Source organism: Corapipo altera, unplaced genomic scaffold (assembly GCF_003945725.1).
Source record: "Corapipo altera isolate COAL_440 unplaced genomic scaffold, ASM394572v1 160, whole genome shotgun sequence".
NCBI lineage: Eukaryota > Metazoa > Chordata > Aves > Passeriformes > Pipridae > Corapipo > Corapipo altera.
The window spans coordinates 725265-751935 of record NW_020885016.1 but is presented as its reverse complement, the minus strand read 5'-3'; the positions used below and the strand labels follow the sequence as shown (position 1 = coordinate 751935).

Below are 26671 nucleotides of genomic sequence, written 5' to 3'. Positions count from 1 at the left end.
TGCAGACACCCCTGTCCCAAAACCGCTCTCCCAAACCTTCAAGCCCCCTGTCCTAACCCCCTGTCCCAAAGGCCTCGCCAAAAAGCCCTTATCCCAAACCCCCACCCCAACACTCCGGGCAAGCACCCCTGTCCCAGACCCCTTTAACTCCCTACCCCAAACCCCTCGGCTTACGATCATCTTCTTGTAGAGCCCGTAGTGCAGCACCAGGCTGTGGGTGAGCGCCAGGCGATGCGGCTTCATGGGGTGCCCCGCGCCTGCAACGGAACCGCGCGGGGATCAACGGGGCGGCGAGACCAAACGGCCGCACCCGCCGGGCAGGGCCGGGACCCGCGGGCACCGCGGGACGGGACAGGTCGGGAACGGGGACAGAGGGACGGGGAGAGGGGCAGTGGGGAGACGGGGGCATGTGGGGGGGAGGTAAGGCGGGGGAGGGGTCTAGAGGGGAACACCGCTGGGCTGGGGCACACCCTCGCCCCCCGAGCCGGTCCCGGCCGTTCCGCCCCGCGGCCCCGGCGCTGCCCCGGCCCCGGCGGGCCCCGCCCGCACCGTAGTGGAAGTTCCCCACGTCCGGGTCGTAGAAATAAGCCACGGTCTTCGCCATGGCGGACAGGCCGCGCTCCTGCTTACGTCATCACAGCGCGACACCCGCGCTAAGGGAGGGGCTGACGGAGAAGGGTGGGGTTAAGGGGACAAGGGGCGGGGCTAAGGGGATAGGGGCGGGGTTATGGGGAGGGGGCGGGGCTAAGGGACCCCGCGGCCCCAGTGCCCGCCTCCGGCACATCCCGCTTCCCTCCCGGCTCATCCCAGTACCCTACCAGTCCGCACGCGGGCCTCACAGCTGCCCCTTGCCCTGTCCTTCCAGGCCCTTGTCCAAAATCTCTTTCCAGCTCTATTGAAGCCTTTTTAGGCACTGGAAGGGGCTCTAAGGTCTCCCCGCAGCCTTCCCTTCTCCAGGCTGAACAACCCCGATCCCCCACCTGCTCACCTGATACCTACACCTGCCTCCCAGTCACCCCAAATGCCCACAGTGTCACCTCGCTGCCCACTACCCACCCACCCACAGCTGCCTCCAGGCAGCCACAGCTGTCCCCAATTATTCCCAGCTGCTCCCAGTTACCCCCAGTTGTCTCCCAGTCGCCCCCAACTGCCCCCCAGTCACCCCCAGCTTCCCCCAGTTACTACCACGTGTCTCCCAGTGCCACCCCAGCAGGGTGCAGGTCTTCCCAACCCTGGGGTTGGCAGGGAGAGGGGACAGGGAGGCTCCGAGGGCAGGGGGAGGACAAAAGCCAGGTGGGAAGAGGCTCCATGTGGAATGGGGGAAATCTGAACCTCAGCTGGACGCACGCAGGGACTGGGAATGAGCAGGTGCCAACTGGGAACGGTGGTAAAGGTCTGTCCCCTGTGGACTGGAAAGAACGAAGGATGAATGGAGCACCAAAGGCTTGGGAAAGGAATGAGCTGAAATCTGGGTTTGGTTCTGCACAGCATCCTGCCCGACCCACTGGAGTCTCAGAGAGGAGCAGGACCCCCAAGAGGCACCCCAAGATCGGGCTGGGAATGGAGACCGTGGCAGATGGGCACTGGGATGTTCCCTGGCTTCTCAGAGGATCCCGGGTAATGAATGTGCAGGAGGGAAACACCTGAAAGTGCAACAAGGGGGACTTCCCACATGTGTGGTGGGGCAGCAAGGTGACAGTGGGATGATGTGGAATTTTGGGTGTTGTGCTGGCTGCAGATGGATGAGAGAATGTGCCAAGGTTTGATTAAACGGTGGGATTATTAAATGATGCTTCTGGCTGGCTCTGCCAGTTCCTGCAGGAATGCTACTCCCCCTGTGTGGGTTTCCATTCAGAATACCAGTTCCTGAGCACGGTGCAAGGATCATAGGATGGTTTGGTTGGAAGGGGCCTTAAAGCTCATCTTGTTCCAACCTTCAGAGGAAACCCAGGACCCCATCGGGGGCACTCAGAGCAGCCACCTGGCACGGTGGGCACCGGGCCTAGCACCCACCACCAGAAAAAAAATTTAAAGGACTTGAATTTACAGGATTTAAGTTTAAAGGATATAATTTTAAGGGATTTGAACGTGCTGCACAACACGGATGTGCTGGGAACTCATGGAACACGGTGACGTCTCAGTGTGACGGTTGTCCTGTCACTGCCCCTCAAGCTGCTGCCACCAGATAACGCCCAGCCAGGGACACGGAGCCACCCGGAGAAGCACGTCCCAACACCCGTCTGGGGGAACAGGGTGAGGAAGGGAGAAACATCCCTGCTTCCAGCTGGGATCCCTCAGCTGGCTGACCTCCCTTCTGGAAGCCGATCACTGCTCCGGGCATCTTCACGGGTCTTGGAGCAGAGCAAGGGAAGCATCAGAGCAGGATATTTTTAGATGCTCTTTGTGCTCAGAGAGCAAAACCACACTGTGGTTTAACGGCCATTAGCTGCTGGGCATGTTGGGAAAGCTGAAATAAGGGCTCAGGATTCAGGGAGATGTTGGACACCATGGGATGGAGCAGCTTTGCAGACATGACGGCGATTTTTGGGCTGAGCATCACAGAGAAGATCCCCGGAGGAGCCTGCCTGTGGGATTCCAGGATCCAGGCAATCCAGCCTGTTTAGCTGCCATGTGGACAGTCAGCGGAGCTGAGGTGGCCCATCCCCTGAGCGGGTGCATTCCCACTGTTTGTGGGGTGACATTGGCTCTGATGGCTGTGGAGGAGGTGTGGGAAGAGAGCGGACGAGAGGTAATGTGGCACCACAGTGTGATCAGGGCTGGGTGAGGGACGAGGGGACAGGGACAGAGCTGTCCCTCCACTCTCTCCTTGGTCACTCTGTCCCTCCCTCCTCAGCCACCTTTTGACGTGGAAGCTTAAAATTTAAGGGCTTCCAGTCAATGCCATGAGAGGGACCAGAGCCTCCAAGGGGCTGAATCCCTCAGGATTCAGGCCTAGGAAGGCCCAAGTGGGTGACCCGGGGAGGAAGGGCAGGGGATGGTGGTGCTGGATGCAGTGGGCAGGCAGGAAGCAGGCAGGAAGCAGGCAGCTGCCTGTCCCAGACATCTGGATGGATTGCCCTGTGTGTCAGCTCACACTGCCTTGGTGGGGTCACACAGGGTGGGGACAGGAGCTGGGATGGGTCAGGAGGGACAGAGGATGCAGAGTCCACACTCTGGAGATATCACGAGCATCCAGCCTGTGGCCACGTCCACACCAACCCAACGTGGTTTGGGGCTTCATCCCATGTGGGGACATCCCCACTGGCCAGGATGGACACAGCAGCCTGCTTGGAAGGGAGAGCTCAGCTGTGTGGATTCATGGCTGCCATGCTGGCTGCTCCTGGGGCAGAGAGGAGTCCTGGTGTCCTTTTTGGGTCACCTGTGAGGGACTGCGTGGGGCAAGGCTCGTGGTCTGACCACTGGAGTGTTAACGGGATTCCCAGTGGGATGAGGACTGGGAAGCTCTGGAGGGATGCTGAGACTGAGCTGGTGGAAGCAGAATGGAGACTGGGAGCACATGATCCCTGATGGGAGATTAGGAAGAGAAACACTAAGAGAAACTGGGATAACCCAGCTGCAGAGCCAGGAGAGACCCCTCCTCATCTCAGTTCACCCTGTGGAGGCCAGGATTTGTCTCCAGGCCATGGCTGCTGTGCCATTCTGTGCCCCCGAGCTTGTGGAAATGCTTCAACTCCAGGGGCTGTGGGAAAATGGGAATCTTCCCTCGAAGTGGGGAGTGCTGAGCAGCTTGGGCTCGTTTTGCCCGGCAGGGCTGGAGTCTGGAAAGGGGGTGGGGTGCTGGGAGGGGGGTGGGGTGCAGCAATGCATCGGGTGGGCGGGAACACCCAGGAGGAGAAAGAGCGGTTTATTGTGCAGGACAGCGTGCGTGGGCACGAGGGAAAAAGCTCCCCATGACTGCATCCCCTCAGGGCTCTGCAGAAACCCAGACCTGCCAGTTCCCCCTCTCCAAAGAAACAAGGGCAAGGAGTAAACTGCCTTTGAGGTTTGCTTTTTGAGGTCTTCACCAGCGGAGACTCCCGTGATGTGGCAGCTTGTTGGTCCAGCATTTGGAGATCTCTCCTCTCTTCTCCTATGGCCCAGCAATCCATGGCAGGAGGAACAAGTGTTGCTGCCTGTGGTGTTTTCCTGCTGTAGATGGTCCCTCTTAGGACCTGTCTCCCTACCAGGATGGCAGACAGATGGGTGGCACCTACGATGTGGTGACCTCATGAAGTCCCAGTGATGGAGGAGGCCCCTGAGAGGTGACTTTGTCACCTGTGCAGAGGGACAGGAGCCCTCAGCATGGCACAGTGGCAGTCTGGAGGGATTGTGGATTGTCTCAGGGCGATGCAGAGTGTGGTGGGATAATTCCCATGAAGGAATGTGTGTTTGGATCGGTGCTCAGCTCGGCAGAGACGGGGTGGGAGGGATTTCAAGGGTTGCGTGTGCTCCTCAAGGTCTGGGAGGAGAACTGGCAGGTGGGTGAAAGACAGAGAGGAGCAAACCTAATGTGCAGCAGGAAAACAGGGCTGGGTGAAGCCTCCCAGACTGAGGATAATGTGGTGGAGATGAAGGTTGTGGGACTGCCAAAGCTGGAGTTTTCAAATGGCTTAACCACCCCTTTTTTAGGAGGGAGGGAGAAACAGGGATCTCCCTGAGCTCTTTTCACACCATCTCCTCAGTGCTGTGATCCCAGCGTGGGTGTCTGCACCCCTCTCCCCCTGCTCATGATGGTGTGGGGTCGGTCCTGGTCTTACTGAACCCCATTCCACCCTTCTCCCTCCCATCGCCAGGGCTCAGTGCGCTAAAAATCACGGAAAGGAAGGTGGCAGGGGAATTCGGGGCTGGCACGCGTGCGGGTGAGGTTTATTCACCCCGGGGCGGGCAGCAGCTTGGCAGCGCCGGCTTCCCTGAGCAGCGCTCCTGCTCGTCCTGCTGCAGCCGCCGGCATTTCCCTGAGCTCCGCTCCGCACCTTCATCCGCCGAAACCGCTTCGGAGAGATTTTTTTTCCTGGGATCGGGACAGGCTGGTGCTCTTGTGGCAGAGAGCGGCAGAGAGCGGCCGGCAGAAGCAGCTGGCTCCTTCCCGGGGAAGGCAGGCAGGGAACCGGGAGCCGGGGGCCGGAGGATGCTCGCCGCGGTGCCCGTCCGCGGGGATGCGGGGTTGCTAGGAGGCAGGTGAAGGTGAAGGTGAAGAGGAGAGCGCTGCGGAGGACCGCAGGCCCAGGTACCGCCGCAGCGGGGCTGGGGGACAGCCGGGGGGGACCCTCTGTGTGCCGGGAAGCGGAGCCGGCGAGCGGGAACGCGAGCCCTGAGCCCTCGGGAAGGGAGCCGGGAGCGCCGGGGGGAGCCGGGGCGGAGGGAGCGGGCTCGGTGCTGCGGGAGGACGATGCGGGAGATGCCGGCGGCTCGGCCCTCCGCCAGCCCGGCTGCCGCGGCTCCATCCCCGCCGCTGCCAGTGCCGGCAGAGGCCCTCGGCCGTGAGTACGGGGCGGCGCGGGAGGATGCTCAGCCATCCTCAGGCAAGGGCGAGCGGGGGGATGCCGCCCGCCGCAGAGCCCCGGGCAGGCCGGGGCACCGGTGCCCTTGGGAAGCCGCCTGCAAGGGCCGGGGGAGCGCCGCAGCCCGGGGCCGGCGGGCCTGCGGGGACGCTGCCGCCGCCGCTGCCCTTGGGATGCCTCTTGCCGGGTGCGTGCGGGGCAGCAGTGTCCTTGGGACACCGCGCCGAGACACCTCCGGCTTGTCCTTGCCTCCCCGGACCTTGCGGGGCAAGAGATGAGCCCCGGGCAGCCCGTCCCGAACCGGGAGCTGGCTCCTGCCCGGCAAGAGGGAGAGGAGTATGGGCACAGGGACCCTGCTGGGGGGGAGCACCGGGAGCTCTGAGCTGCCTTCCCCCTTCTCCTAGATCCGCATGTCAGACCAGAACAGCACCGACGATGGGGAGTCAGACCCCCAGCACAGCCTGTCTATGGTCTTCCTCCTCGTCCTGGTCTTCTTCATCATGGGGCTGGTGGGTTTCCTGATCTGCCATGTCCTGAAGAAGAAGGGTTACCGGTGCCGGACCTTCCGGGACGATCTTGACCCAGATAACAAAGATGTGCTGGCAGAGCTCCAGGACAGTGAGTGCTGGGGCCACAGGGGCTCGGGGGGCCTAGGGGGCTGCCTTTTGTCCAGCATGGACTGGTGCTCCTTATACACACTTCTGGGATGTGGGATGGGACTGGGAGATTTACCTGTGACGTGTGGCTGGGTTGGGAAAAAGGGATGGAGAGAGTGTTCCCTGGAGATGGGGAGTGTCTGGCCCGGGGATCCCTCTGATCTGCTGGCTCCACAAGCTGGCAGTGACAGGGAGGTGTCTGGCTCTTCCCAAAGGAACATTGCCACCAAAAGGTAATTCTGATGGACCTGCTGAATTCCCAGTGCCTGAATTATAATCCACGTTCCCCAGGCAGGGATACAAGGTGTCACCTCTGCCCCTTTGGCATTAGGAGGTCTGGCATGGGGCCAGCATGGTGCTGGTTTTGTCTTCTTCCAGTCCCTGCTTTGCAGGCCAGAGGAATAGGGGTATTTCCTTGATCACTGTCCTAGAACGGGACCTTTAGGGATTTTTTTCCCATTGCTTCAGGCCACTGTAAGTTGCTCTTGGGTGGTTGGGTTGGGAAGTCACTGCAGCATCGAGCGTGGGTGCAAAGTAGAGCCCGGCCCAAGTTGGTTTCATGAGTCTCTGCTGAAATGGGGAAGGCACATTCCTTCAGCTGCTTCCTTAGCTGGGAACAGCCACATGGTGCTGCATAACTCCTCCAGCTTCCATGTGCCTGGGAGGATCAGCACCTTCTGCTGCCGTTTCTCGTGCATGGGGGGGAAATGTGACTCCTCCAGCTCACCCACGGATGCAGCAAGAACTTCCAGGTGTCCACGGATATGCTTCTGTGGCTCTAATGACCTGGCTGTACATGACACGGAGACAGTGAACCTTCCAGGACTGGCTTTGCCCTCTGGAGATACCACAGCCCAGGGAAACATCTCCATGGACTTCCAGGACCGTGGTGGCAGCCCTTGACCATGCTCTTTGAGGCAGCTGCCTGCCAGACCACAGCTCCAAAGAGCTTACAGGAACAGCTAACACAGCAGACCGTGTTGAAAGTCCATCCTTCCAGGCCTCCTGCCTCCAGCAGTGTTTGAAAGCAGGTTGTAATGAACAATTGAGAAGAATTCCACAAACAGAGCAAGCACCAGCCAAGTTTGCCCTCTTTTAAACTTCTAACTCTGGGGCTTTCTCCATCAGAGGTGTTTTTTCTATGTTTAACAGGCCCCAGTGGGTTTATTTTCTGTGAACATGTCCTGTTTACCCTTGGAGACTCACTCTCAGCATCCTGCATCCAGATGCTCCTGGGCTGGACTGTCCCTACAAGGAGCCTCCTCTTTCAACTTTTTGGGACCTGCTTCCCATTCATTTCTCCAGGTGTTCCCCAGTTCTGAAGGAGCAATACAACCCCCCTCTCCCTGCACACACAGCTGCTGGCTCAGCCATTTCCTTTCCAGGGTGAGGGATCTGGTGTTCCCCAGTGTCTTCCCAGCATAATGAGGAATAGGAGGCTTCTCCAACCTCTCCGTGGTCGTGGCTGCTCCTGGGGAGGGAACTCTGAGTAGAGTCTCCAAATCCCAGCCCTCAGTGCCCTGTTGTCTCTTTTCAGATGAAGAGGAGGAGCTGAACGAGGACACTGTGGAGAAGATCGTGAGATGCATCATACAAAACGAAGGTGAGCACATCCATGGACTGACCTGGAGCTGTGCTGACCACTTTGGCTGACACATCCCTGTTTTCCTCTCTCTTCAGCAAATGCAGAGGCTCTCAAGGAGATGCTGGGGGAAAATGAAGGGGACGTCCCAGTGCCAGTGAGGTGAGGGAAGCCAATAGCAGCTTGTGGCTGATGCAGAGGGGGGTGGAAGCAGCTTTTGGGTATCCCTTTGGTCTGGAGACTGCAGCCAGTCCCATTCCAGCTTTTACAAAGCATCTTCCCTGTAAGAAGTCCTGCTCTCCTGAGGGTTTGCAGGAGTGCTTCACCCCACTGGCAAGGGGAATAGCTCTTTCTCATTCCTATCCTCAGTGGAGGTCCCTTCCAGAGCTGCTGCTCCCAGTGCTTGCTGCAGTGGGGCTGCACCAAGGTGGGGATGACTCCTATGGATAACACGACCTGTCATGTCCTTCCCCTGTTGCAGCCTTTGTCCCCACAGCCAGGATGGGGGCCCACCACACCACCACACAGTGCACCTGGGCTCCACACAGGCCCCCTGCATCCACTGCAGCCGCAGGAAGAGGCCCCCACTGCAGCGACAGGGACGGTCCAAGGAGGGCAAAGGCCGGATGCATCCCGGAGAGACCACCGTCTTCTCAGTGGGCAGGTACTTAAATGAGCTTTGCCAGCCATGGCCCTGATGGAACAAGCACCACGGGCTCTCCTCAGTCCCCTGGTTCCTTTCCCCTTCCCCCCCTGCCCCAGGCTGGGCTCCCTCTTGCTCTTCCCTGCTAAGATGCTTCAGCAGCAGCTCTGGAGCTGGAAGCTCTGAGGATCCAGGTGGCTCTTGCACCTGGAAATGCCTGTGGTGTGTGGAGGGCTGTGATGCAAACGTGGCTTCCCTCCTTCTCTGGGAAGGTGACTCAAGCCTGGCTTTTCCTGCTGAGTCAGTGCTGGGCACAGCCCCAGGTCCGTGTCCTTTCAGTCTGCTGTCCCAGCTCCGTGCAAGCAGGGCTCCTGCTGCCCAACTGGGGGCTTTAGGAACCTCCTCAGGAGGAGAAGGAGGGGGCAGCGTGTCCCAGGTCCAGGTTACCTCCTACCACCACCAGAATGAAAGAGTGGCTGTGCTGCCCCAGGTCGTTGCCTCCAATGGTGTCTGCAATTAGATGACACAGCAGGAATATAAGAATAGGGGAGTGCTCCTGATACTTCCCACAAATACTTCTCCAGTCCCACCTGGTCTCACCTCAAGGACTTCCTGAGCTTCCTGTGGTCTCTGTGTAGTCAGTAATCTGCAGGGCAGTCTTTAGGTTCACCCAGGTTGCCCCATTCCCGAGCAGAAAGGCTTAGGAAAGGCTCCCAGGGCTCGACTCCCCACAGCAATGGTGACTTGCACAGGGTGACAAGCAACTGCCAGTCCCTGGACGGCCATGGTGGTGAGGGACAAAGCTCTGTAGTGCTCAAATCCTGCAGCAGGACTTCATTCAGAGACTGAGCCTTGATGAAGCTGCATGTTGTGGTCCAGAGAGACTGTCCTTCCATGGGAATGCTGAGCCAGAGTGGGCGCGGAATCATGGAGTGGTTTGGGTTGGAAGGGACCTCAAAACTCATCTTATTCCAAACCCCTGCCATGGGCAGGGATACCTTCCAGTAGACCAGGTTGCTCCAAGCCCTGTCCAACCTGGCCTTGGACACTTCCAGGGATGGAGCAGCCATAGCTTCTCTGGGTAACCTGTGCCAGGGCCTCCCCATCCTCCCAGGGAAGAATTCCTTCCCAATATCCCATCTAACCCTCTGGCAGTGGGAAGCCATTCCCCCTTGTCCTGTCATGGGGGTTTTTCCACCGTCAGAGCCAGGAGCTTCAGTAGGGAGGTCCTGGGGCTTTATGGGGAGCTGGAGAAAGGGGGAGACATGCTGGACCTCCCCATGCTGAATTCCAGCTCAGATCACATCTTCTGGGGACTGACAGCTCCTGGTGTCCTGTAAGCCAGGTCCCTGCACAGTTGTGTATTCATGGCTAATTCATTCCCTGGCTGGTGTCCAGCTCCATCCACTCCTCCATGTCCTTTGTCCAGACTCTTCTCAGTCTCCTATCACTCACCTCTGAGTGCCAGAGAAGATGGTCTCCTTTCCTAAAGGCACCTTCCCTCAAATCTTGGTTTTCTCCCCCTATCCCTGTTAATATCCCATGTCCCACCAACCTTCTCTGCAGGACAGTCATTCCATTTCTCCAAGACTGTATTTTAAATCCCCAATCTCCTTGGTATGAGGACCAAATGCTAAGGGACCTATGTGCCCACGAGGTACAAAACCACCTTCAGATTCTGCTTCTTGTTTCCAAGCTGGCCCCGTTTCTTCCAGATCTTTGGTGACTTTCCCGGGACTGCCTTTGCTGTGTCTTATTTATGACAAATATCTTGACTGCACGAAGTACCTTGACTTAAGACTGACTCTACATAAACCAGCTTCTTTAACCCACCTCTTGGATTAAAGGCCCAACCTCGGGTCTTTTTCTCTTTTATTTTTAGTTGTTTTTTTTTTTTCCCTTGGGCACTGGTTGAAAGTCCAGCTCCCTCCTAAATGGACTGAGTCCTGGCCCTGGTAGACACAGGGTTGTGGCTGAAGGACTGGAAAGGATGAGAACTGTGGAGGTCCACCAAGATCATCTGGGGCTGGAGAATGTGGCATGTGAGGAGGCTTTTTTAGCCTGAAGAATTATAAAGGGAGGGTCTAATTGTTCTCTAACACTACCTAAAGGGTGGGCAGAGTTTAAATGAAGATGGAACAAGACTTCTCAGACATGCACAGGGAAGGGCAAGAGGCAAAGGCCATAAATTTCAACAAAAGAAAACCAGAAAAGACAAAAGGAAAAGCTATTTCACCATGAAGTGCAGACCTGGGACAGAGTCCTCAGGGGTGGATAGATTTCCATTCTTGGAGATTTCCAAAACCTGACTGGATGGGGCTCTGGGCAAATTGATTGAGGGTGGGAGGTAGCCCAGCTTTGAGCCGGGGATGTGACTGGAGACCTCCTGAGGGCTTTTTGCCCCTAAATTATTCTGCACTTCTGCAGCAATCTGGAGTGCTGCTGATCTGTACTCTCATATCACAGGGTGATTTACCATTTCTCTCAGGGCTTTCCCTAAACCAGCTGTTGTCAGTGGCAGAGCTCATCCACCAAAGCATCCGAATCTGACTGCCTGTCCTCAGCCTGACCAGCCACAGTGTGTCACATCCTACTGAATCCAAAGCCTCAGCGATGCTGATGAGGCAGCCAGACAGAGCTCTCTGCCTTCTCCTCACCAGCTGGAAGTTGGTTACATTACCTCTCATGTCCTCTCCACTCCAAACCTTTCCTGCACTTTGAATCCATTCAGCTCTTCCAGGCTGACATTGCTCAACAGCATCACCAAGACAGGATCCTGCCACTTGTGCCTCCTCCCAGTCCCTCTTTGGGACCAGAACATTCTTTGGTCTTCCCAAATCGCAGTGCTGGTGTCTTGTCTCCCAATACCTGGACAGACCTGAAAGGCCACATTTGCTGCTGCTTGGCCTGACCTGAGCAGACCTGTGGGTACCTTGTCTGGAGCATTTCTCCTCTTGACCCTTCCAATCCTGAGCAGCATTTCTGACCGTGCTGAGGGGTCGGTGCTGTCCATAGGCTGGTCCTCAGCCTGTTGGTGGTCTCCAGCTCACCTGACATCTGTCCTTATCTCTCAGACCTCTCCGCTCCTCCCTTCAAAAGCTGCCACGCTTGACCTTTGGGTCTTGCTCTTCTTTCAACCCCAGCAGTGCTTGAACTTTGCTGTGGAGTTGTGTTTTGCCCTGGTGCTGTCTCGCAGCTGAACCTCAGCACATCCAGGGCTGTCAGCAGCTTCTCCACGTGTGATCCAAGCGCAGGGAGAGCGGGAGTGGGTGAGTCATGGGCTGCAGGAGGTCTCTGTGGTGGGATTGGCGTGCTCTGGCTGGCGTACACCAGCTCACCATGGAAGAGATTTCCTGTCTGCTGGTCCACCAGTGGCTGGCAGTGCTTGTGAGGAGTCACGGCGTGAGTCACAACCAGCTGGCTCCCAGATCAGTTTAGGCTTTGCCTGCACTTGACCCCTTACAAGCTCAGGGAGTTGGGGTTGTTCAACCTGGAGAAGAGAAGGCTCCAAGGAGACCTCACGGCCCCTTCCAATGCCCAAAGGGGCTCCGAGAGACTTTGGATAAGGGCCTGGAGTGCCAGGACAAGGGGGAATGGCTTCCCACTGCCAAAGGGCAGGGTTAGATGGGATATTGGGAAGGAATCATTCCCTGTGAGGGTGAGGAGGCCCTGGCACAGGTTGCCCAGAGAAGCTGTGTCTGCCCCACACCTGGAAGTGTCCAAGGCCAGGTTGGACGAGGCTTGGAGCAACCTGGGCTAGTGGAAGGTGTCCCTGCCCATGGCAGGGGTTTGGGATGAGATGTCTTTAAGGAGCCTTCAAACCCAAACCGTTCTGTGATTCTATGATCCCTAACTTCTCTCTACTCCCCATGTGAAATATTGCATCAACTCTGATTCTAAACACACCCTTTGAGCCTCTGCAGCTGTTCTCCTGTCCACCTGGGAGCTCTGAGCTGTTACCTGGTCATGGTGGAACCTTGGTGAACCACCCAGGTACCACCCGTCACTCCAGGGGATGGTGCAAAGTGTGCTCTGGCAGATTTTAGCTAAACAACTCCTCCTACCTTTACTCCCTGTACTCAAACCACTGCCAAAAGCTGTCCCTACCCTCACTTAGGGCACACTGTCACCCAGGTTGTGTTTCACAGCATTTCCAGCAGCTGTGATCCACAGGGGCTGCACCAACCAACATCTGAATTGGACTTTTCATCCTTCTCTTTCTCTTTGTTTTGCTAAAAAGGCAGGGGAAAATGGGGTTAAGTCAGTGTGGGTACTGCTAGAGCAGGGGTGGTGCTGAGTGGGTCTGCAGTTTTGGAGATCATGGCAAAGAGAGGAGATCCGAGGCTGGAGGCACAGGCAAGCTGGGAACACAGCTGTGAGAGAGGAGGGGAAGGATTTTGATCTGCCCTGCCCCCCCATTCCAGGTTTCGCGTCACACACATCGGGAAGAAACCCGCTGTCCAAGAGCAGCAGGACGGCCCCCTGCCCGACGGCAGCCGGGAGCTGAGCACGGAGGAGCTGGAGCACAGCAGCGACCGGCTCCAGCGGGAGCGGGCCCTCAATGGGACTGTCCCCACGGGGGGGCTGCAGAACGGAGACATCCAGAGCGGCAAAGGTGTGGAGCAGAGCCTCTCCACCACCCCGGCCCCCAACACACCAGCCAGCTCTGGCACTCGCGACAGCCGTCGAGCGGGCACGGGGTCCGGCAAGGCGAGCTCGCCGCAGGATGCTGACACTGCTCCCGGGAGCCTGAGCCGCCAGAGGAGGCTCCTGAGCCATCCGGCGCTGGGAGGGTCGAGTCCCAGCATCCCGGGAGAGCTGGCGCGGGAAGGAGCCGGCATGTGCCTGGAGGAGGTCGGACTGGGGTCGGCAGATGAAGTGTCGGATATTCACGGGAGCCTGAGTCTGCACGAACAGGCTGAAGAGTTGGGGAGAGACGACAGCAGCAGGAGACAGCCTGGAGCGGAGGACGAGGAGCAGCAGGTACACTCCTCCTCTTCCTTGTCCCCGTGTGGTCCCCTGGGCTGGAGGGGATTGCTTTTTCCCACCTATTTTCCATGTCTGTGACATGTGGAGCCACCATTACAGGTCCCACCCTGGTGGTACCTGTGCTTCAAGGGGAGTAGGGGATGCTGCAGACCCAGCTGCCCCTCGAGCAAGGGATGTTTTCCTTTGTGGTTGAGCTCTTTGAAGATATCCACTGCAATCTTGACTTGGTGGAGCTCTACCACACATGGTGTCCCCAAAACTGAAGCCTCAGCATGGCCACCAATGAACAGGCAGGGAGAGATATCTCTAGGAGCCTTTCTTGCCCTGAAATCTAGGGAATTGTGAAGCCAAATGGTTGCTTTTCTCTGCTCCAGAGGAGCTGTGCTCAGAGAGGAGAGCTCACTCTGCCTGAAGCTCCAGCACCCTGGTATCTCCAAACCTTCCCACCCAACCACCTTGCTGGAGGAGCCAGAGAGCTCCAGGGTGATGACACGGTTTGCTTGGCCACTGGTGGCCCCCAGTTTGGGGGATTTGCTCCCTGACACTGCCTTTGGGATCTCAGCACTTAGCAAACGAGGCGGGTGGTGGTGGGAGCAGACACCCAGCATTTCACTCACACTCACGACATGGTTCTGCAGATGGGGTAAGATGATTTTCGTGGAAGGGGGCTGGGGAAACACCCCTGGTGTGATGTCAGCAGCCCCAAGAAGTGGCCTTGACTCGCCCCACAAAACCAGCATGAGGGCACTCCTGTAAAGTCCAAAGTCCTCGGAAGAAAAAGGGAGTCAAACTCCTGGGTAAAATTCCTGGCATGCTTCAAGGCCAGGGGGATCCCCTGGGGCTGGCTCTGCTGGAGTTCCACGGGCATGGCACATACCAACAGCTCTTGGCACAGGCTGGGATGGGGCAGGACTGGGTCAGCATGGGAGAGCCCTGGGAAAAGGTGCCTGGCTGGATGCCAGCCTAAGGAAAAAGCAGGATCCCACTGTTTTACTGTTTCCCTCTTTGCCTTCTGGTGTCCAGGCTGGAAGGTTTGAGCTGTTTCATGGAGAAGGGCAGCCCAGGGCAGCCAGGCAGGATAGAGCTGATGGCTGCAACCATTCTCCAGAGATCTGGAAAGGTGGTGACAGGTCCTTCCATGGCTCAGTACACCTTGGGTGATGGCTGTGGTACCTCTGATCCCTGGGGAAGCAGTTACACACAGGGCAAGCCCAGGGACATGGTGATATGTGTCCCCTCTGTGGCTCCAGACTCTTGCCTTGGACCCTGCATGTGGTGTTGAGGTGCTTCAGGACATGAGGTCCCAGGAGAACAGTGATGGGACCTCCCTGGGATGTTTGTCACTTGAACCCTCCCCTACCCCCTCAGTCCCAGTCAGGGCCACCACAAGGGTTGTTGGCTGCTGCTCATCATGTCCTGCAGGCAATGGGAAAGGGCACAGATGATGTGTGGGCTGTAGTTCCTCCTGGAGACTCAGTGGGGTTCTGCCCACTGGCCAAAGGTTGCTGCTGTGGCCAAGGGAAAACTGGCCCCCACCCCAGCACCCTGCTCCTGCTGACATCCCTCCCCATGCACATCCCTCCTCCATCCCACAGGAGCCCAGCGCCCCGGAGAAGGACTGGAAATCAACGGTGTGACGTGAGTGCTTTGTCCCTTGTCCCCTGGGGCAACGTCCGAGGTGGGGTGGGGTGGGAGGGCGCTGGCAATGTCCCTGCCCTGCTGGATCACAGCTTGGTGATGGACATGGAGAGAAGGTGAACCCCTTCTCCAGGGGGGTCGGTTGCCAGTGCTCCAGGTCCCGCACAGGCAGGATCACATGCCCAGCCACGGGCAGTGATGCCAGCGGGCAGACACGGGCCTGGGGGCGGATGGGGGGGACCCTATGGTTGGTGGGGACAAGCTCTATCCCGCCCCTCTCCCCCACAGCTCCTCTCCGCTCCCGGCTGAAGCGTGGACAGGAGGCGCGCAGCCCCCGGCCCCCACGCCGGGCGGGGGGCTCTGCCGTGGGCAGCCGCGGGGCAGCCGGCCCCGGGTGGGCAGCTACGCGCTTGGCATGGCCGGAGCGACGCGCCGGCGCTACCGACAACCGCGCTCGGCGCCAGACCTCATCCCATTGGCAATAGGTACCCGATCCCACCCGCCGCACCCGCCCCGGAGACCCCCCCCCGGGGGGCGGGCGGGCAAGGCAGGGGCAGGACAGCACCCTGCCCCCGCTGCCCACCCGGCCCCTGCAGTCCCCCCAGCTCCGGGGCAAGGATCAGAGCGGGGGCTGCAGCGAGGGGCGGGGATGGAGGCAGCGGCTCGGGCCCCCCCGGGCGGGGGGCAGCACCCCCCCACCCACCCGGCACATTCACTGCAGAGCACAGCCCCCCCGGGCACCCCTGCCACGCAGAGCGGGCACAGGCACAAATCCTGCACCGGCGAGGGACCCTGCCGGTCCCCGGGGGATGCTGGCGGAGACAGGAGCTTCCAGCCCTATCCCAGCACAGGAGGGGCCGGAGCCCGGGCCAGGGGCGGGATCACCCCCTGGCCAGGCCAGCGGGCAGCCCCGGTGCCTGCCTGAGCTTCTGTGTAACCGCCCTGTACATAGACGAGCTACAACCATTAAAGCTGCTGAACCCCTCGCCAGACAACTGGATTTATTGGGAACAGCCCTCCCCCCCTCACTCCTGCCTGTGGGGGGCTGGCAAGGTCCAGGGATGAGCCCCCTCAGGAACCAGGGCTGTGCAGGGGGTGCACGGGTGACGCCAGGCAGAAAGGGCAGAGGCAAGAGGTGGGTGAGATGGGGCCTAGCTGTGGCACTGAGCACCCGGAAAAAAGGCTAGCCAGGGTTCCTGGTGCTGCACTGGGATGCAGGAACACTCTGCAAGTGGCACTGGGCGGGTTGTAGCCCCTGGAGAGACCAGCTCGGGGCGTGGGGCAGTGCCAGGGACAGCAGCCTGTGGTGGTTTGCTCGGGCAAAGCTTTTTGGGGGGGCAGAGAGGGATGGGGGGGATTCGCAGGGTCAGCTGAAGTGGAGCTCGGGGTCGGGCTCAGGGACTCTGCCGGGCGGTGGGGGCGGCGCACGGAGCTGCAAAGAGAGGAGAGGAGAAGCAGTGCCAACATGCTGAGGCCACTCATGCCCCCTGACACCCCCCAGAGCACAAAGGTGACACAATCCCCTGTCATGGGAGAGCTGGGGGAGGTTTGGGGGGCCTCTGTGACAGGGTTTACCGGCCGGAGTCGGGTGGCTGCCAGGTCCGGAGAGCTCTGCCCGCTGCCTGTGCCATCCTGCCGGCAACCTGGAAGGGCCCAGCAGCTCAGCCTGGCTTTCCAGGCCCTCCCAGCCCTTTCCAGCTCTCCCCCCCAGCACTCACCTCCCAGAGATGTCTCAGGAGCAGGGCTGGGGGTCAGCATGGCCCCAGGGGCGAGGCCAGGAGGGGAGAAGGGTGGAGGGGATGGCGACGGTAGCTCCTAGGAAGACACGACCAGGAAGGATGGGAACAACGGGAAGGGGGTCTTTTCCCCCAGCAGACAGGGGGAACAATGCCCAGGGGACACAACAACCCTCCCGCCACTGACCTGCCCCGCCGCCTCCCGGGCCCCGGTGAGCTCCTCCACCACCAGGGAGGGGAAGACGCCGACGCGGCCGTCGAAGTCGCCGGTCCAGAATCCATCGTCCACCTCTCCGGCGGCACGGGGCAGCACCCGGATGATGGCCCCCTCAGGGAAACTCAGTTCCTCAGGGCTCTGCCCCTCGTAGTCATATAGGGCCCGCACTAGCCAGGCTGTGGGGATGATGGGGAGGGCACTCAGCACCTTCCAGGGTCCCGTCCCCCTCCCCGGGGTGGGGGTGATGGTGCAGCACCCACCTCCAGGCTCCAGCACCAGTTCTGCTGCCATGATGCTGGAGAGCTGGCGGTGCAATGCTGAGGGTCCTGGGGGGCCGAGCCCGGCCCCTGACTCGCACCCGAGGGACAGAAGGTACTTTTCAGGGACGTAGCCGACCTGACCTGCCTTGTTCCGAGCCTGAGGGGGCAGAAACCATGTGAACATCCCAGTCCATGGACAGGGAACAACGTGGGGACCTCGAAACGGTGGGACTCAGCCTGCTCCCACCTTCACCCATTCCTCTGCGTCCCCGTCCTCGATGACCTCCAGCTCCTCGCCCTGGGTGATGGACAGCTCGTCCGCCTGGCAGCCCTGCAGGGCAGAGGGACAAAGTGGCAGGGAGGCTGAGATGCCATCCCTGGGCAGGCAGGGTGAGAGACAGGCAGCTGGGGCCGTACCTGGTACCCAAAGATGACCCGGCAGGTGTAGGGGTAGGTGCGAGCAGCAGGACCAGGCTCATCGTCCCCGTCCGGCTCGTCACTGTCCTCGTAGTCATCGAACTCGGCCGGATCCAGCCCCGTGGGTGTCTCCTCGCCTGTCCCCACCATGGCCCCCGCCAGCCAGGCATCCACGTCCAGCCCTGCTGCCCGCAGCAGTGCCAGCCGTGCCTCGGCCTTCACTCGGCTGACCTGGGGACACCCACAGTGCCAGAGTCTAAGGGGACACCCACGGTGGGGGGACAGCCAGTCCCAACCCCATTGTCCCCATCCCCAGCGTGGCAGCCATGGTGGCAGAGCATCCCCAGGGACACAGCCCCAGCGCCACATCCCATCCACCACACCTCCCCATCCCTGTGTCCCTCACCCTGGGGGTGACAGACCCACTTGGGGGACCCACCTCCGCCTTCCGGATGTTTTCCCTCGCTTCTTCCATCTGCCGCTCCACAGTCGCTGCTTCCCCCTCGGGGACCTGCTGCCGCCTGGCCTCCAGTCGCTGCAGCACCTGGGAGGGCACCCGCGGGTCAGAGGGTGGTGGGAGCTGCTGAGGGAATGGAAAAGCCCCTCCTTGAGCCCCCCATCCTGTCCCATGGGGCAGGACAACACCCACCTCCTCGCTGTGTGCCTTGTTTTTGCAGTCCCGGGTCACGCGCGTGGCCCAGCGCCGGGCCTCCTTCTCCAGGCTGGCTCCATCATCCCCTGGCAGCAGGCACACCTGGGCAAGGACACGGGCGTGAGAAGGGCTTGGCTGCACAGACCCCCACACTGCTGAAATGCATCCCCCTCACCTACCTCCTCCACCCCGGCGAGCTGGAAGCGCTGCTCGGGGGCCAGGGAGAAGGCGGGGTGGTCCTGCAGGAAGAGGAGGAGGTCCTGCTCCCGGCACACCTGCAGCAGGGGACTGGTGTGGGGCCAGGGGGCTCTCCTGTGCCCTCCTGTCCCACCCAGCTCCTGGGACGGTGCCATTACCCGCGCGGATGCCTCCGCAACGCCCTGGAACCAGTCCCGCGTGGCCCGGCAGGTCTCCACCTCCGTCCGGCTGGCGGCCGACAAGTGCTCCCGGAGCCGCTCGTAGAGGTCCCCATCCAGCGCCTGGGGGAAAGGGGGTGGGAACCCCCCCAGCATGGCCTGCATCCCTCCTGGAGCATCCCCGACCCCCCTGTGCTGGCGGGACCCTCCCTGCTGCCCCCCTCACAGCAGCACTGGGGAGATGTTCCTGGTGGGACCCCGGGGGAGGGGGCACAGGGGGGTCTGGGCAGCTCTTACCTGCATGGCCGCGGGCAGCTCAACGCGCTGGTAATGCTCCAGGTGGGCAGTGGCAGAGACCAGGGCGAAGCTGTACTCGTTCTGCACCCCTGCCAGCTGCTTCGAGTGCTCGGCCAGCCGTGCTGAGAACTATAGGGATGGGGAGAGCAGGGCTTGGTGATGGTGTGGGGGCCACCACCCCGTGTCCCCCTGCAGCCACCGGTCTGGGTACCCCGCCAGCCCCCCGCGCTGCTGACCTTGGCACTGAGCTTTTGCAGACTGGCCTTGGTGTGAAATATCCGCCGGTCGCTCTTCCGGAGGCTGGGGAGGATGGGAGAGGGGTGTGAGAACACTCCACAGCCACAGCAGCCCCCATATTGTCCCCCACACTCACCGAGCCTCCACGTCGGCTGCCTTGTCCCTGGCCACTTCGCTGCTCCGCTGGAGGTGTGTGAACTGCTTCTTGGCCTTGTCCAGCTCCTTCACTGACTCCAGCAGCTCCGCCTGCGCCTTCTGCAGCCGCTCCATGCCCTGCGGGGAGTGTCAGCCGGCGGGGGGACAGCTGTCCCCACTGCCCGGGCACAGGGGACACATCCTCGCCCCGGTACCTTCTTGAGCATCCTCTCCTTGGAGAGGCGGGCGGTGCGGGCGGCCTCGGCGGCCAGGGCGCGGTAGCTCTCTGAGGCGGTGACACGGACCTGCCCGGCGTGCGCCGTCCCCTCGATGACGCCCTTCCAGACAGCGGCCACGCTCCTGCAGGCACGGGGTGAACACAGGGCAGGTGCTCCCTGCCCCACTGCCAGCTTTTGGGGACGGTCAGCAGGACAGCCAGCACACCCAGCCCTGGTGAGGCCCTCTCAGTCGGGTACCGCACCCATAGGGACATTCCCACCCAGGACTGCATCCCTGGACCTGAGTCCTGGTTGGTATTAGGCATCTCCCAGCTGGGAGGCCATAGCCAGCCCCGGCCCCTTGCCCCCACCCCTGTCCCTGTCCCCAGCCCACCTGGAGTCGCCACTCTCACCGCGGCCCCGCTGCCAGTCTCTCTTTACGAACTGGCTTGCCAGCCTCTGCAGTGCCTGCGGACAGACCCGGCATCGCTGGCACTCCCCAACCCTGCCGAGCACCCCAGCACCCACTGTCCTGCTCTGGGCCTGAAACTGGGGTCCCCCGCACTGGCTGCCCACCCCATGAACCCAGGGACACACATGTCCCCCCAGAACAGGGACACCCCCCCTCCAGTGGCTCGGTGTTAGCAGAGATCCCCTCATGCTCCCCATGAGAAAACCTTTTTGGGGAGCAGCCACCAGAAAACCACCCTGCTGTGGCTTTTGGGACCAGAGGTTCTACAAGGGGACACCACCAAGGGACACTGGCTACAGACATAGAGCAGAGGAGCCCCCAGGAAAGCCAAGCACAGAGAGACCCTAACCCTGGGGGGACAGTTTCCCCCCACCTCAGGAGGGTGAGGAGTGGGGTGCTACTGTACCTGGCTGCAGGAAGGGGGGGGACACAGTTCTTCTGCAGTATGTCCCCAAGGGATGCTGCGGGGACATCTCACGGCAAAACCAAGCTCTGACATTTCAGAGCACTGCCCTGCGATGACCCAGCAGACAGCAGAGCCCAGCAGTTTCCCCCCCACACAGGGTTTTCCCTCCAGGCTCCCAAAACACCCGAGGTTTGGACTATGCTGTGCTCAGCAAAGCTCCTGGTGAGTGTCTGAACAGGGTTGGGGTCCCCTCAGCAAGGGACATCCAACTGTCCATCTGCTGCCACCCCCTCAGGCAAGCACAGAGCTGCCAACCTGGATAATTCCTGAGGCTGCCCATTGCCTGCATGAGGCTGTGCCCAGCTCTGGACACCCCAAACAGGCAGGATGGGGCCCATGGCTCCCCAGGACATTGGCCCTGGATCTGGCAGCACCTCCTCCTTACCTGTCCATACTCCCTGTCGATGGCAGCCCTCTGCTTGCTGTAGGACCTGGGGGGAGAGGGGACATGGGGCAGGAAAGGACACACAGAGAAGGGCAGGGACAGGCCACCCCTGCCACCCCCTTTGCTATCCCCCCCTGCCACCACTCCTCTGCCATCACCCGCTGTCATCACCCCCTGCTCTTGTGCCCCTGCCATCATCCCTGACACCACCCCACACCTGGATGTCCCCATCAGGCCACCCCAGAGGCTGGTGGAGCCTGTGACCTCGAGGTGCCAGGCTCAAGGTGAACTGTGCCCGGTCCCTGGGCCACACGTGGGATGAGCTGCCTGGTCTAAGATCAGGGACACACACACACACCAGTGGGATGAGCTGCCCGGTCTCAGCTCTATCGGGGGGTGTCACACACACGCGTGGGGCCGTACCTGATGTCCTCCAGCAGCTCGGCGTCCCGCTGCTGCTTGCTCTGCAGGCCCGAGAGCTGCTCCAGGACGTGGACCCGCAGCTCCTGCGTGAGCTTGACCTGCGAGACCGCCCTGCTCAGCCCCGGCCCCGCCGCGGCGCCGGCCGCGATCGGCTGCGGGGATGGGGTGCGCAGACGGGGTGCGGGGATCGGATGCAGGGATGGGGTGTGCGGAGGGGGTGCGGGGATGGGGTGCGGGAATGGGGTGCGGGGATGGGGTGCGTGGAAGGGGTGCGGGGATGCGCTGTCCCCCCGGCCCAGGTACCGGTCTCCATCGCTCCTCCTCCTGGGTGCCCCTCCAGCCACACCCTGCTTCCCCAGCCCCGGTGAGGGTCCGCCGGGGGCGAGTCCCGGTCGCGGCTGCAGGACACGGCAGCACGGGAGGACACGGTCCCGGTCGCCCGCCCCTTGCCCCGGCCCGGCCCCGTGCTCACCTTGCGCGGCGGTGGCTGCATCGCTGCGTTCCCCCAGTGCCGTCCTGATCCCGGTCCCTGTCCCGATCCCGACCCCGATCCCTGCCCCCGATCGCGTGCGCGGAGCCCGGAACTGCCGGGACGGGCCCTCCCCCGACCCCAAAAGGCCACGCCCCAGATAGACCACGCCCCGTCAGACCACGCCCCACACGGCCCCGCCCCCTCCTCGAGGACACACCCCCACCCCGTTACCCGGGCAGGCACTCGGGAAGCCCCGCCCACCGCGCCGGCCAAGCCCCGCCCACCGAGGTGGCTTTCGCGCCCCCTGGCGGCCAGTGCGGCACCAACGCGGGGAGCGGCGGACACGGGACAGGGGGACACGGGACAGGGGGACAGGGGGATATGGGGACAGGGATGGGGAACATGGGACAGAGGGACACGGAGACACGGGCACGAGGATAGAGGGACACGGGGCGGGAGGACACGGGAACACGGACACGGGGATATGGGGACACGGGACAGGAGGACACGGGGACACGGATGATATGGGGACACGGGGATGTGGGGACACGGGGAGACAGGGATATGGAGACACAGGACAAGGGGACAGACACAGGATATGGGGACATGAGGAGGCAGGGACATGAGGACACAAGGATATGGAGGCAGGGGGATATGGGACATGGGGCATAGGAACATGGGGATATGGGAACACGAGGGGAGAGGGACACGGGGACACTGGGATATGGGGACACGGGGATATGGGGACACAGGGAGACAGGGTCGTGGGGACACAGGGAGACAGGACAGGGACACAGGACATGGGGATTTGGGGACATAGGGAGTCAGGACAGTGACACAGGGATGTGGAGACATGGGCACATGGGAAGACAGGGACATGGGGACACAGGGACATGGGACACCGGGATAAGGGAAGCAGGGAGACCGGGACCCAGGGAGGCAGGAGGGCAGGGATGCAGGACATGGGGATATGGGGACACAGGGACATGGGGATATGGAGAGGCAGGAGGGCTGGGACACGGGACATGGGGACATTGGGCCATGGGGAGACAGGGCCATGGGGACATGGGGATATGTGAGACAGGGACATGGGGACACAGGAGGACAGGAGGACAGGGACATGAGTGACACGGGAACACAGGGAGATATGGAGGCGGGGACATGGGGACATGGGAGGGAAAATGTGGACATGGAGAGACAGGGATATGGGAGACAGGGACATGGGGACGTGTGAAGACAGGGACATGGGAACATGGGGACATGGAGACATAGGGACATGGGGACAGGGGGTCACAGGAAGATGGAGAGACAGGAGGCCACAGGGATATAGGGACATGGTGGGTTCTGGAGCACAGGGCACTGGGAATGCTGGGGACCAAGTCCTTGTGCACGAGGACACACAGGGCACTGGTCCCAGGACATGGTGACACGTGGGGTGCTGGGGCACTGGTTCTGGGGTGCGAGGACATGTGGGGCAGCAGGGCCTCAGCCCTCAGGCACAGGGACACATGGAGTGCCACGTCACATGGGAGACGCAGAGCCCCTGGCATGGCAGGACCCTGCCATGGGGACATGGGCACAGTGCTGAGCAGTGGCATTTGGTGGGGGACACCTGGAATCATGAGGTGTCTCCAGCCAGCCCTTGTCCTTTCTGTCCTCCTGTCCCCTTCCTTTCCCTCTCCCATCCCTTTCAGCTCTCACTTCCCTGTTCTGGTTTTCCTCTGTGGTTCCTGAAGAGCTTGTGGCTCACTCCACTGTCCCATTTGTCCCCTTCTCACTCTTTCCGTGACATTTTTGGAGTCAGCTGCACATCCTGGATCCCCTGGTGTGTGACAGTGCACGAGGCTGGGCCGGGCTGAAGAAGCGTCACTGGGTCTGTTGTTCCCCTCCTTGTCCCCTCTGCTGCAGGAGGGAGCTGGGAAAATGGGTAAGGGCCACCCAACACCCACTTTGGTGACAGGGAGGGGACAGCAGAGTGGGACAATACAGGGTGGTCCCATCTACAGGGTGACATCAATTTGTCATCCTGACCACAGTGATGAATCCCCGGGAGTGTCTGGTCCTGGCAGGGCTGGGCAGGCAGGTGCCCTGTGTCCTGGAGGTGCTACAGTGGGGCAGGGACACACGTCACCCTCTGCCTCCTTCCTGTCCCACATGTGGGGCACAAACAGCTCCATCTTCCCTCTGCCGTTCTCCACCGTCTGCCTACGGCTCCCTCACATCTGCTTCCTCCTCCCCACAGCGTGGCTGTGTGCCGGTGGCTGGAAATCCCCCCGGCCTCGATGATGTCCCCTGGATGCTTGGCGGTGGTGACAACTGTCTGACACCTTGTGCTCCTGTCTGGCTGAGCACACCACAGGGACATGGGCAGGACGCTGGTGGTGACGTGATGGAGAAAGAGGAAGGGGAGCAGGGGGAGGGGGCTGGGGCTGGTCCCACCGCAGTGACGTGCAGGGGGACCAGCCCTGTCTGTGGCATTTGTGCAGACCCAGCTGGCACAGCAGCCACTCTGCAGAGATGTCCCGGGCGGTGCCATCGCCCGGCTGCGCTGCCGCCTGTGTCACCCTCCTGCTCAGCTGTTCCTGGCTCGGCTCTGCCACACAACCCTCCCTGAGTAAGTGCCTTGCTGGGTCTGGGGGTGATGGGACAGGGTAGGGAGGTCCTGCTGGGACAACCCAATATCATGTGCCATCATACTTGGAGGGGATATCTGGGTGTCATGGAGAAAGCCTGGGGCACCGCTCTGCTCCCTTCCCTTTGTATCCACACTGAAAATCTGAAGGCTTGAAACCCAGGCAGCATTTTGCCTTTTGGCAGCAAACATTCAGATTACTGCTCTCGTAACCTGAATTTTCCCATTCCCTGGATGTGGAGAGGTGGCAGAGATTGTGGGAAACCTGTTGGATGTCACCTAAGCCCCCCAGGGTGAAGTGTTTTGGGGACCTACCTGGATGGAATTTTTGGAGCCAGGGGTGATGTGTAGGGAAGCGGAGCCTGGCTGCATTTTTTCAGCAAGCCAGAAAAGGGATCTGATCTGGAGATTTTTGTCCCTTGTCCCGGGACCTTCCTCTTCTTTGCGTTTGTTCTTCGCATGCAGCGAAAAACCCCCAACCGCAGGAAGACAGGGACCCATGGAGGGGAGCTGATCTGGGGAGGAGGAGGCAGGAGCTCCCATCTCCCATCCTGGCACGGATGTATCCCAGCCCTCTGCTGGTGTGGGTTTCCCATCTGCCTTTTTGATCCCTTTGTGCTGGGCTTGGTAGGACGAGGGACGTCAGCAGAGCTGCGTGCCCCTGCAGTGGTGCGTGGGAGCAGAGCCCAGCTGGGATGTGGGCAGGGTGCCCAGTTGGGCTGGCACTGTGGCTGTGGTGGATGGTACAGGATGTGGCACAGCTCAGCATGGCCAAGGCAGCAGGATGTTGGGGGCTCCCGTGTTGGAGCTGCCCCTGCCGTGGGACAGGGAGACACCAGCTCCTGTGTTTGCTGGCGGCTCTGCAGGGAAGGGTGACAGCTCCTGCGTGTTCCCCAGTGGGAGGGGGCTGCAGGGAGGGGTGACAGCTCCTGCGTGGTCCCCAGTGGGAAGGGGCAGTGGGAGGGGGCTCTTGGCAGAGCGTGATGCCTCGTGTCCTCCTCAGTGCCTGTCAAAGGGCGATCCTTCATCCCCCTCACGCCTCGAGAGAAAAACCTGTGCCCCGGCGCCTCCGAGGAAGCTTTTCTCAACAGCACCCTCAGCACCCTTCTCCTCCCCGCCCTCTACTCCGTGGTCCTGCTCGTGGGGCTGCCAGCCAACGCTCTGGCCTGCTGGGTCCTGGCCACCAACTTCAGGAGGTGTTCCAGCACCCTCTTCCTGCTCAATCTGGCTGCTGCTGACCTGCTCTTTGTCCTCCTGTTGCCCTTCAAGATCTCCTACCACCTCTTGGGCAACCACTGGCTCTTTGGGGACTACTTGTGCCGCACCATGGTGGCCTTCTTCTATGGGAACATGTACAGCTCCGTCCTCTTCCTCACCTGCATCGGCCTGGAGCGCTACATCTCCGTGGCACACCCGTTCCTGTGGAAGGGCTCCAGCTGGACCAGGGGCAAGGTGGGCATCTGTGTGGGCATCTGGCTGGTGGTGGGGGCTGGCATGAGCCCTCTGCTTTTGCACTCCCAGACACAAGACATCTCGAGCCTGAACATCACGACATGCCACGATGTCCTAGAAAAGGGAACACACATGTTCTTCCGCTACTATTTCCTCTCCCTGGTGGGGCTGGGCTTTGGTTTGCCCTTCGTGCTCATGACCATCTCCTACAGCTGCATCCTGGCACGGCTGCTGGCCAAGGGAAGGTGCTATGGGCAAGTGGTGCGTGTCCTGGCCCTGGTCCTCCTGGTCTTCATCCTCTGCTTCACCCCCAGCAATGTGCTGCTCTTCATCCACTACATGCTGGAGCCCACGGGGTGCCACAACATCACCTACTTCTGGTATGCCCTGGCCCTGGTGCTCAGTGCCTTCAACAACTGCTTTGATCCCTTCATCTACTTCTACATCTCCCAGGATTTTCGGGGCTGGGTCCAGGATGCCAGAGGCCGCTGCCTGCGGGGGCTGGAGTCCTCACTGGGGAGGTCCACGGAGAAGACAGCCTTGCCCCTGAGGTCCAGTGAGCAGAGCCAGGGGGTGCCAGGCTGTGTCCTCCTGCCCAGTGAGGAGGGATCCTGCAGTGTGGTGCCCAACACGAAGGGCTGGCAATAGACTTGGGCAGAAAATCCCACTTGGATCTGAGGTTCACTATGACTTTGCCCCAGTTTTGCAGTTCCTCCGATGGTGCTGGCACTGCCCCATTCCATGGGTCCCCCAGCTGGGTGCCTGGCCCTGGCACCCTTATCTCCCCACCTGCCACACCCTGGCATCCCTCACCACTCCTCCTGCAGTGACCAAA

At 60.9% G+C, this 26671-nt stretch overlaps 4 protein-coding genes across 9 annotated transcripts in view; 2 read left to right on the top strand and 2 right to left on the bottom strand.

Moving 5' to 3' along the window:
- HDAC3 (histone deacetylase 3) overlaps positions 1 to 681 on the bottom strand; it is a 14475-nt gene extending 13794 nt beyond the window's left edge. Inside the window, exons 1-2 of the mRNA XM_027667637.1 lie at positions 550 to 681; positions 175 to 257 (exon numbers count right to left, since the gene is read on the bottom strand). Coding sequence (XP_027523438.1) covers positions 175 to 257; positions 550 to 604 — 138 coding nt within the window. The 5' untranslated portion in view covers positions 605 to 681. The remainder of the gene's footprint in view (positions 1 to 174; positions 258 to 549) is intronic.
- Positions 281 to 15994, top strand: RELL2 (RELT like 2). Of its 5 annotated transcripts, none has more exons than XM_027667634.1 (9): positions 281 to 355; positions 4942 to 5227; positions 5906 to 6119; positions 7695 to 7760; positions 7838 to 7901; positions 8221 to 8403; positions 12807 to 13365; positions 14967 to 15009; positions 15298 to 15994. In XM_027667634.1, the coding sequence occupies exons 3-8, from the start codon at positions 5912 to 5914 to the stop codon at positions 15006 to 15008; spliced, it is 1122 nt and encodes a 373-aa protein (XP_027523435.1). In that variant the 5' UTR covers positions 281 to 355; positions 4942 to 5227; positions 5906 to 5911; the 3' UTR covers position 15009; positions 15298 to 15994. The 5 variants fall into 5 exon arrangements, with proteins under 5 accessions (XP_027523435.1, XP_027523436.1, XP_027523434.1 ...); XM_027667633.1 differs by lacking the exon at positions 4942 to 5227 and adding an exon at positions 1489 to 1617 and having other exon boundaries at positions 290 to 355; XM_027667632.1 differs by lacking the exon at positions 4942 to 5227 and adding an exon at positions 1813 to 2749 and having other exon boundaries at positions 341 to 355.
- A 1-nt stretch (position 15995) lies between these two features.
- FCHSD1 (FCH and double SH3 domains 1) lies at positions 15996 to 21880 on the bottom strand. 2 transcript variants are annotated; one of them, XM_027667631.1, is made up of 19 exons: positions 21753 to 21880; positions 21281 to 21378; positions 20858 to 20903; positions 19929 to 20002; positions 19532 to 19676; positions 19318 to 19454; positions 19181 to 19244; positions 18945 to 19073; positions 18648 to 18770; positions 18471 to 18566; positions 18289 to 18393; positions 18079 to 18183; positions 17640 to 17870; positions 17470 to 17553; positions 17223 to 17379; positions 16933 to 17138; positions 16728 to 16824; positions 16585 to 16652; positions 15996 to 16441 (listed from the first exon to the last, which is right to left on the bottom strand). In XM_027667631.1, exons 1-19 carry the CDS (start codon positions 21771 to 21773, stop codon positions 16376 to 16378), a joined length of 2052 nt encoding a protein of 683 aa, XP_027523432.1. In that variant the 5' UTR covers positions 21774 to 21880; the 3' UTR covers positions 15996 to 16375. The 2 variants fall into 2 exon arrangements, with proteins under 2 accessions (XP_027523432.1, XP_027523431.1); XM_027667630.1 differs by having other exon boundaries at positions 16585 to 16824.
- Positions 21881 to 23487: 1607 nt separating this feature from the next.
- LOC113958988 (proteinase-activated receptor 3-like) lies at positions 23488 to 26590 on the top strand. The gene is made up of 3 exons (XM_027667660.1): positions 23488 to 23577; positions 24239 to 24366; positions 25388 to 26590. The coding sequence occupies exons 2-3, from the start codon at positions 24270 to 24272 to the stop codon at positions 26482 to 26484; spliced, it is 1194 nt and encodes a 397-aa protein (XP_027523461.1). The 5' UTR covers positions 23488 to 23577; positions 24239 to 24269; the 3' UTR covers positions 26485 to 26590.
- Positions 26591 to 26671: the final 81 nt, after the last annotated feature.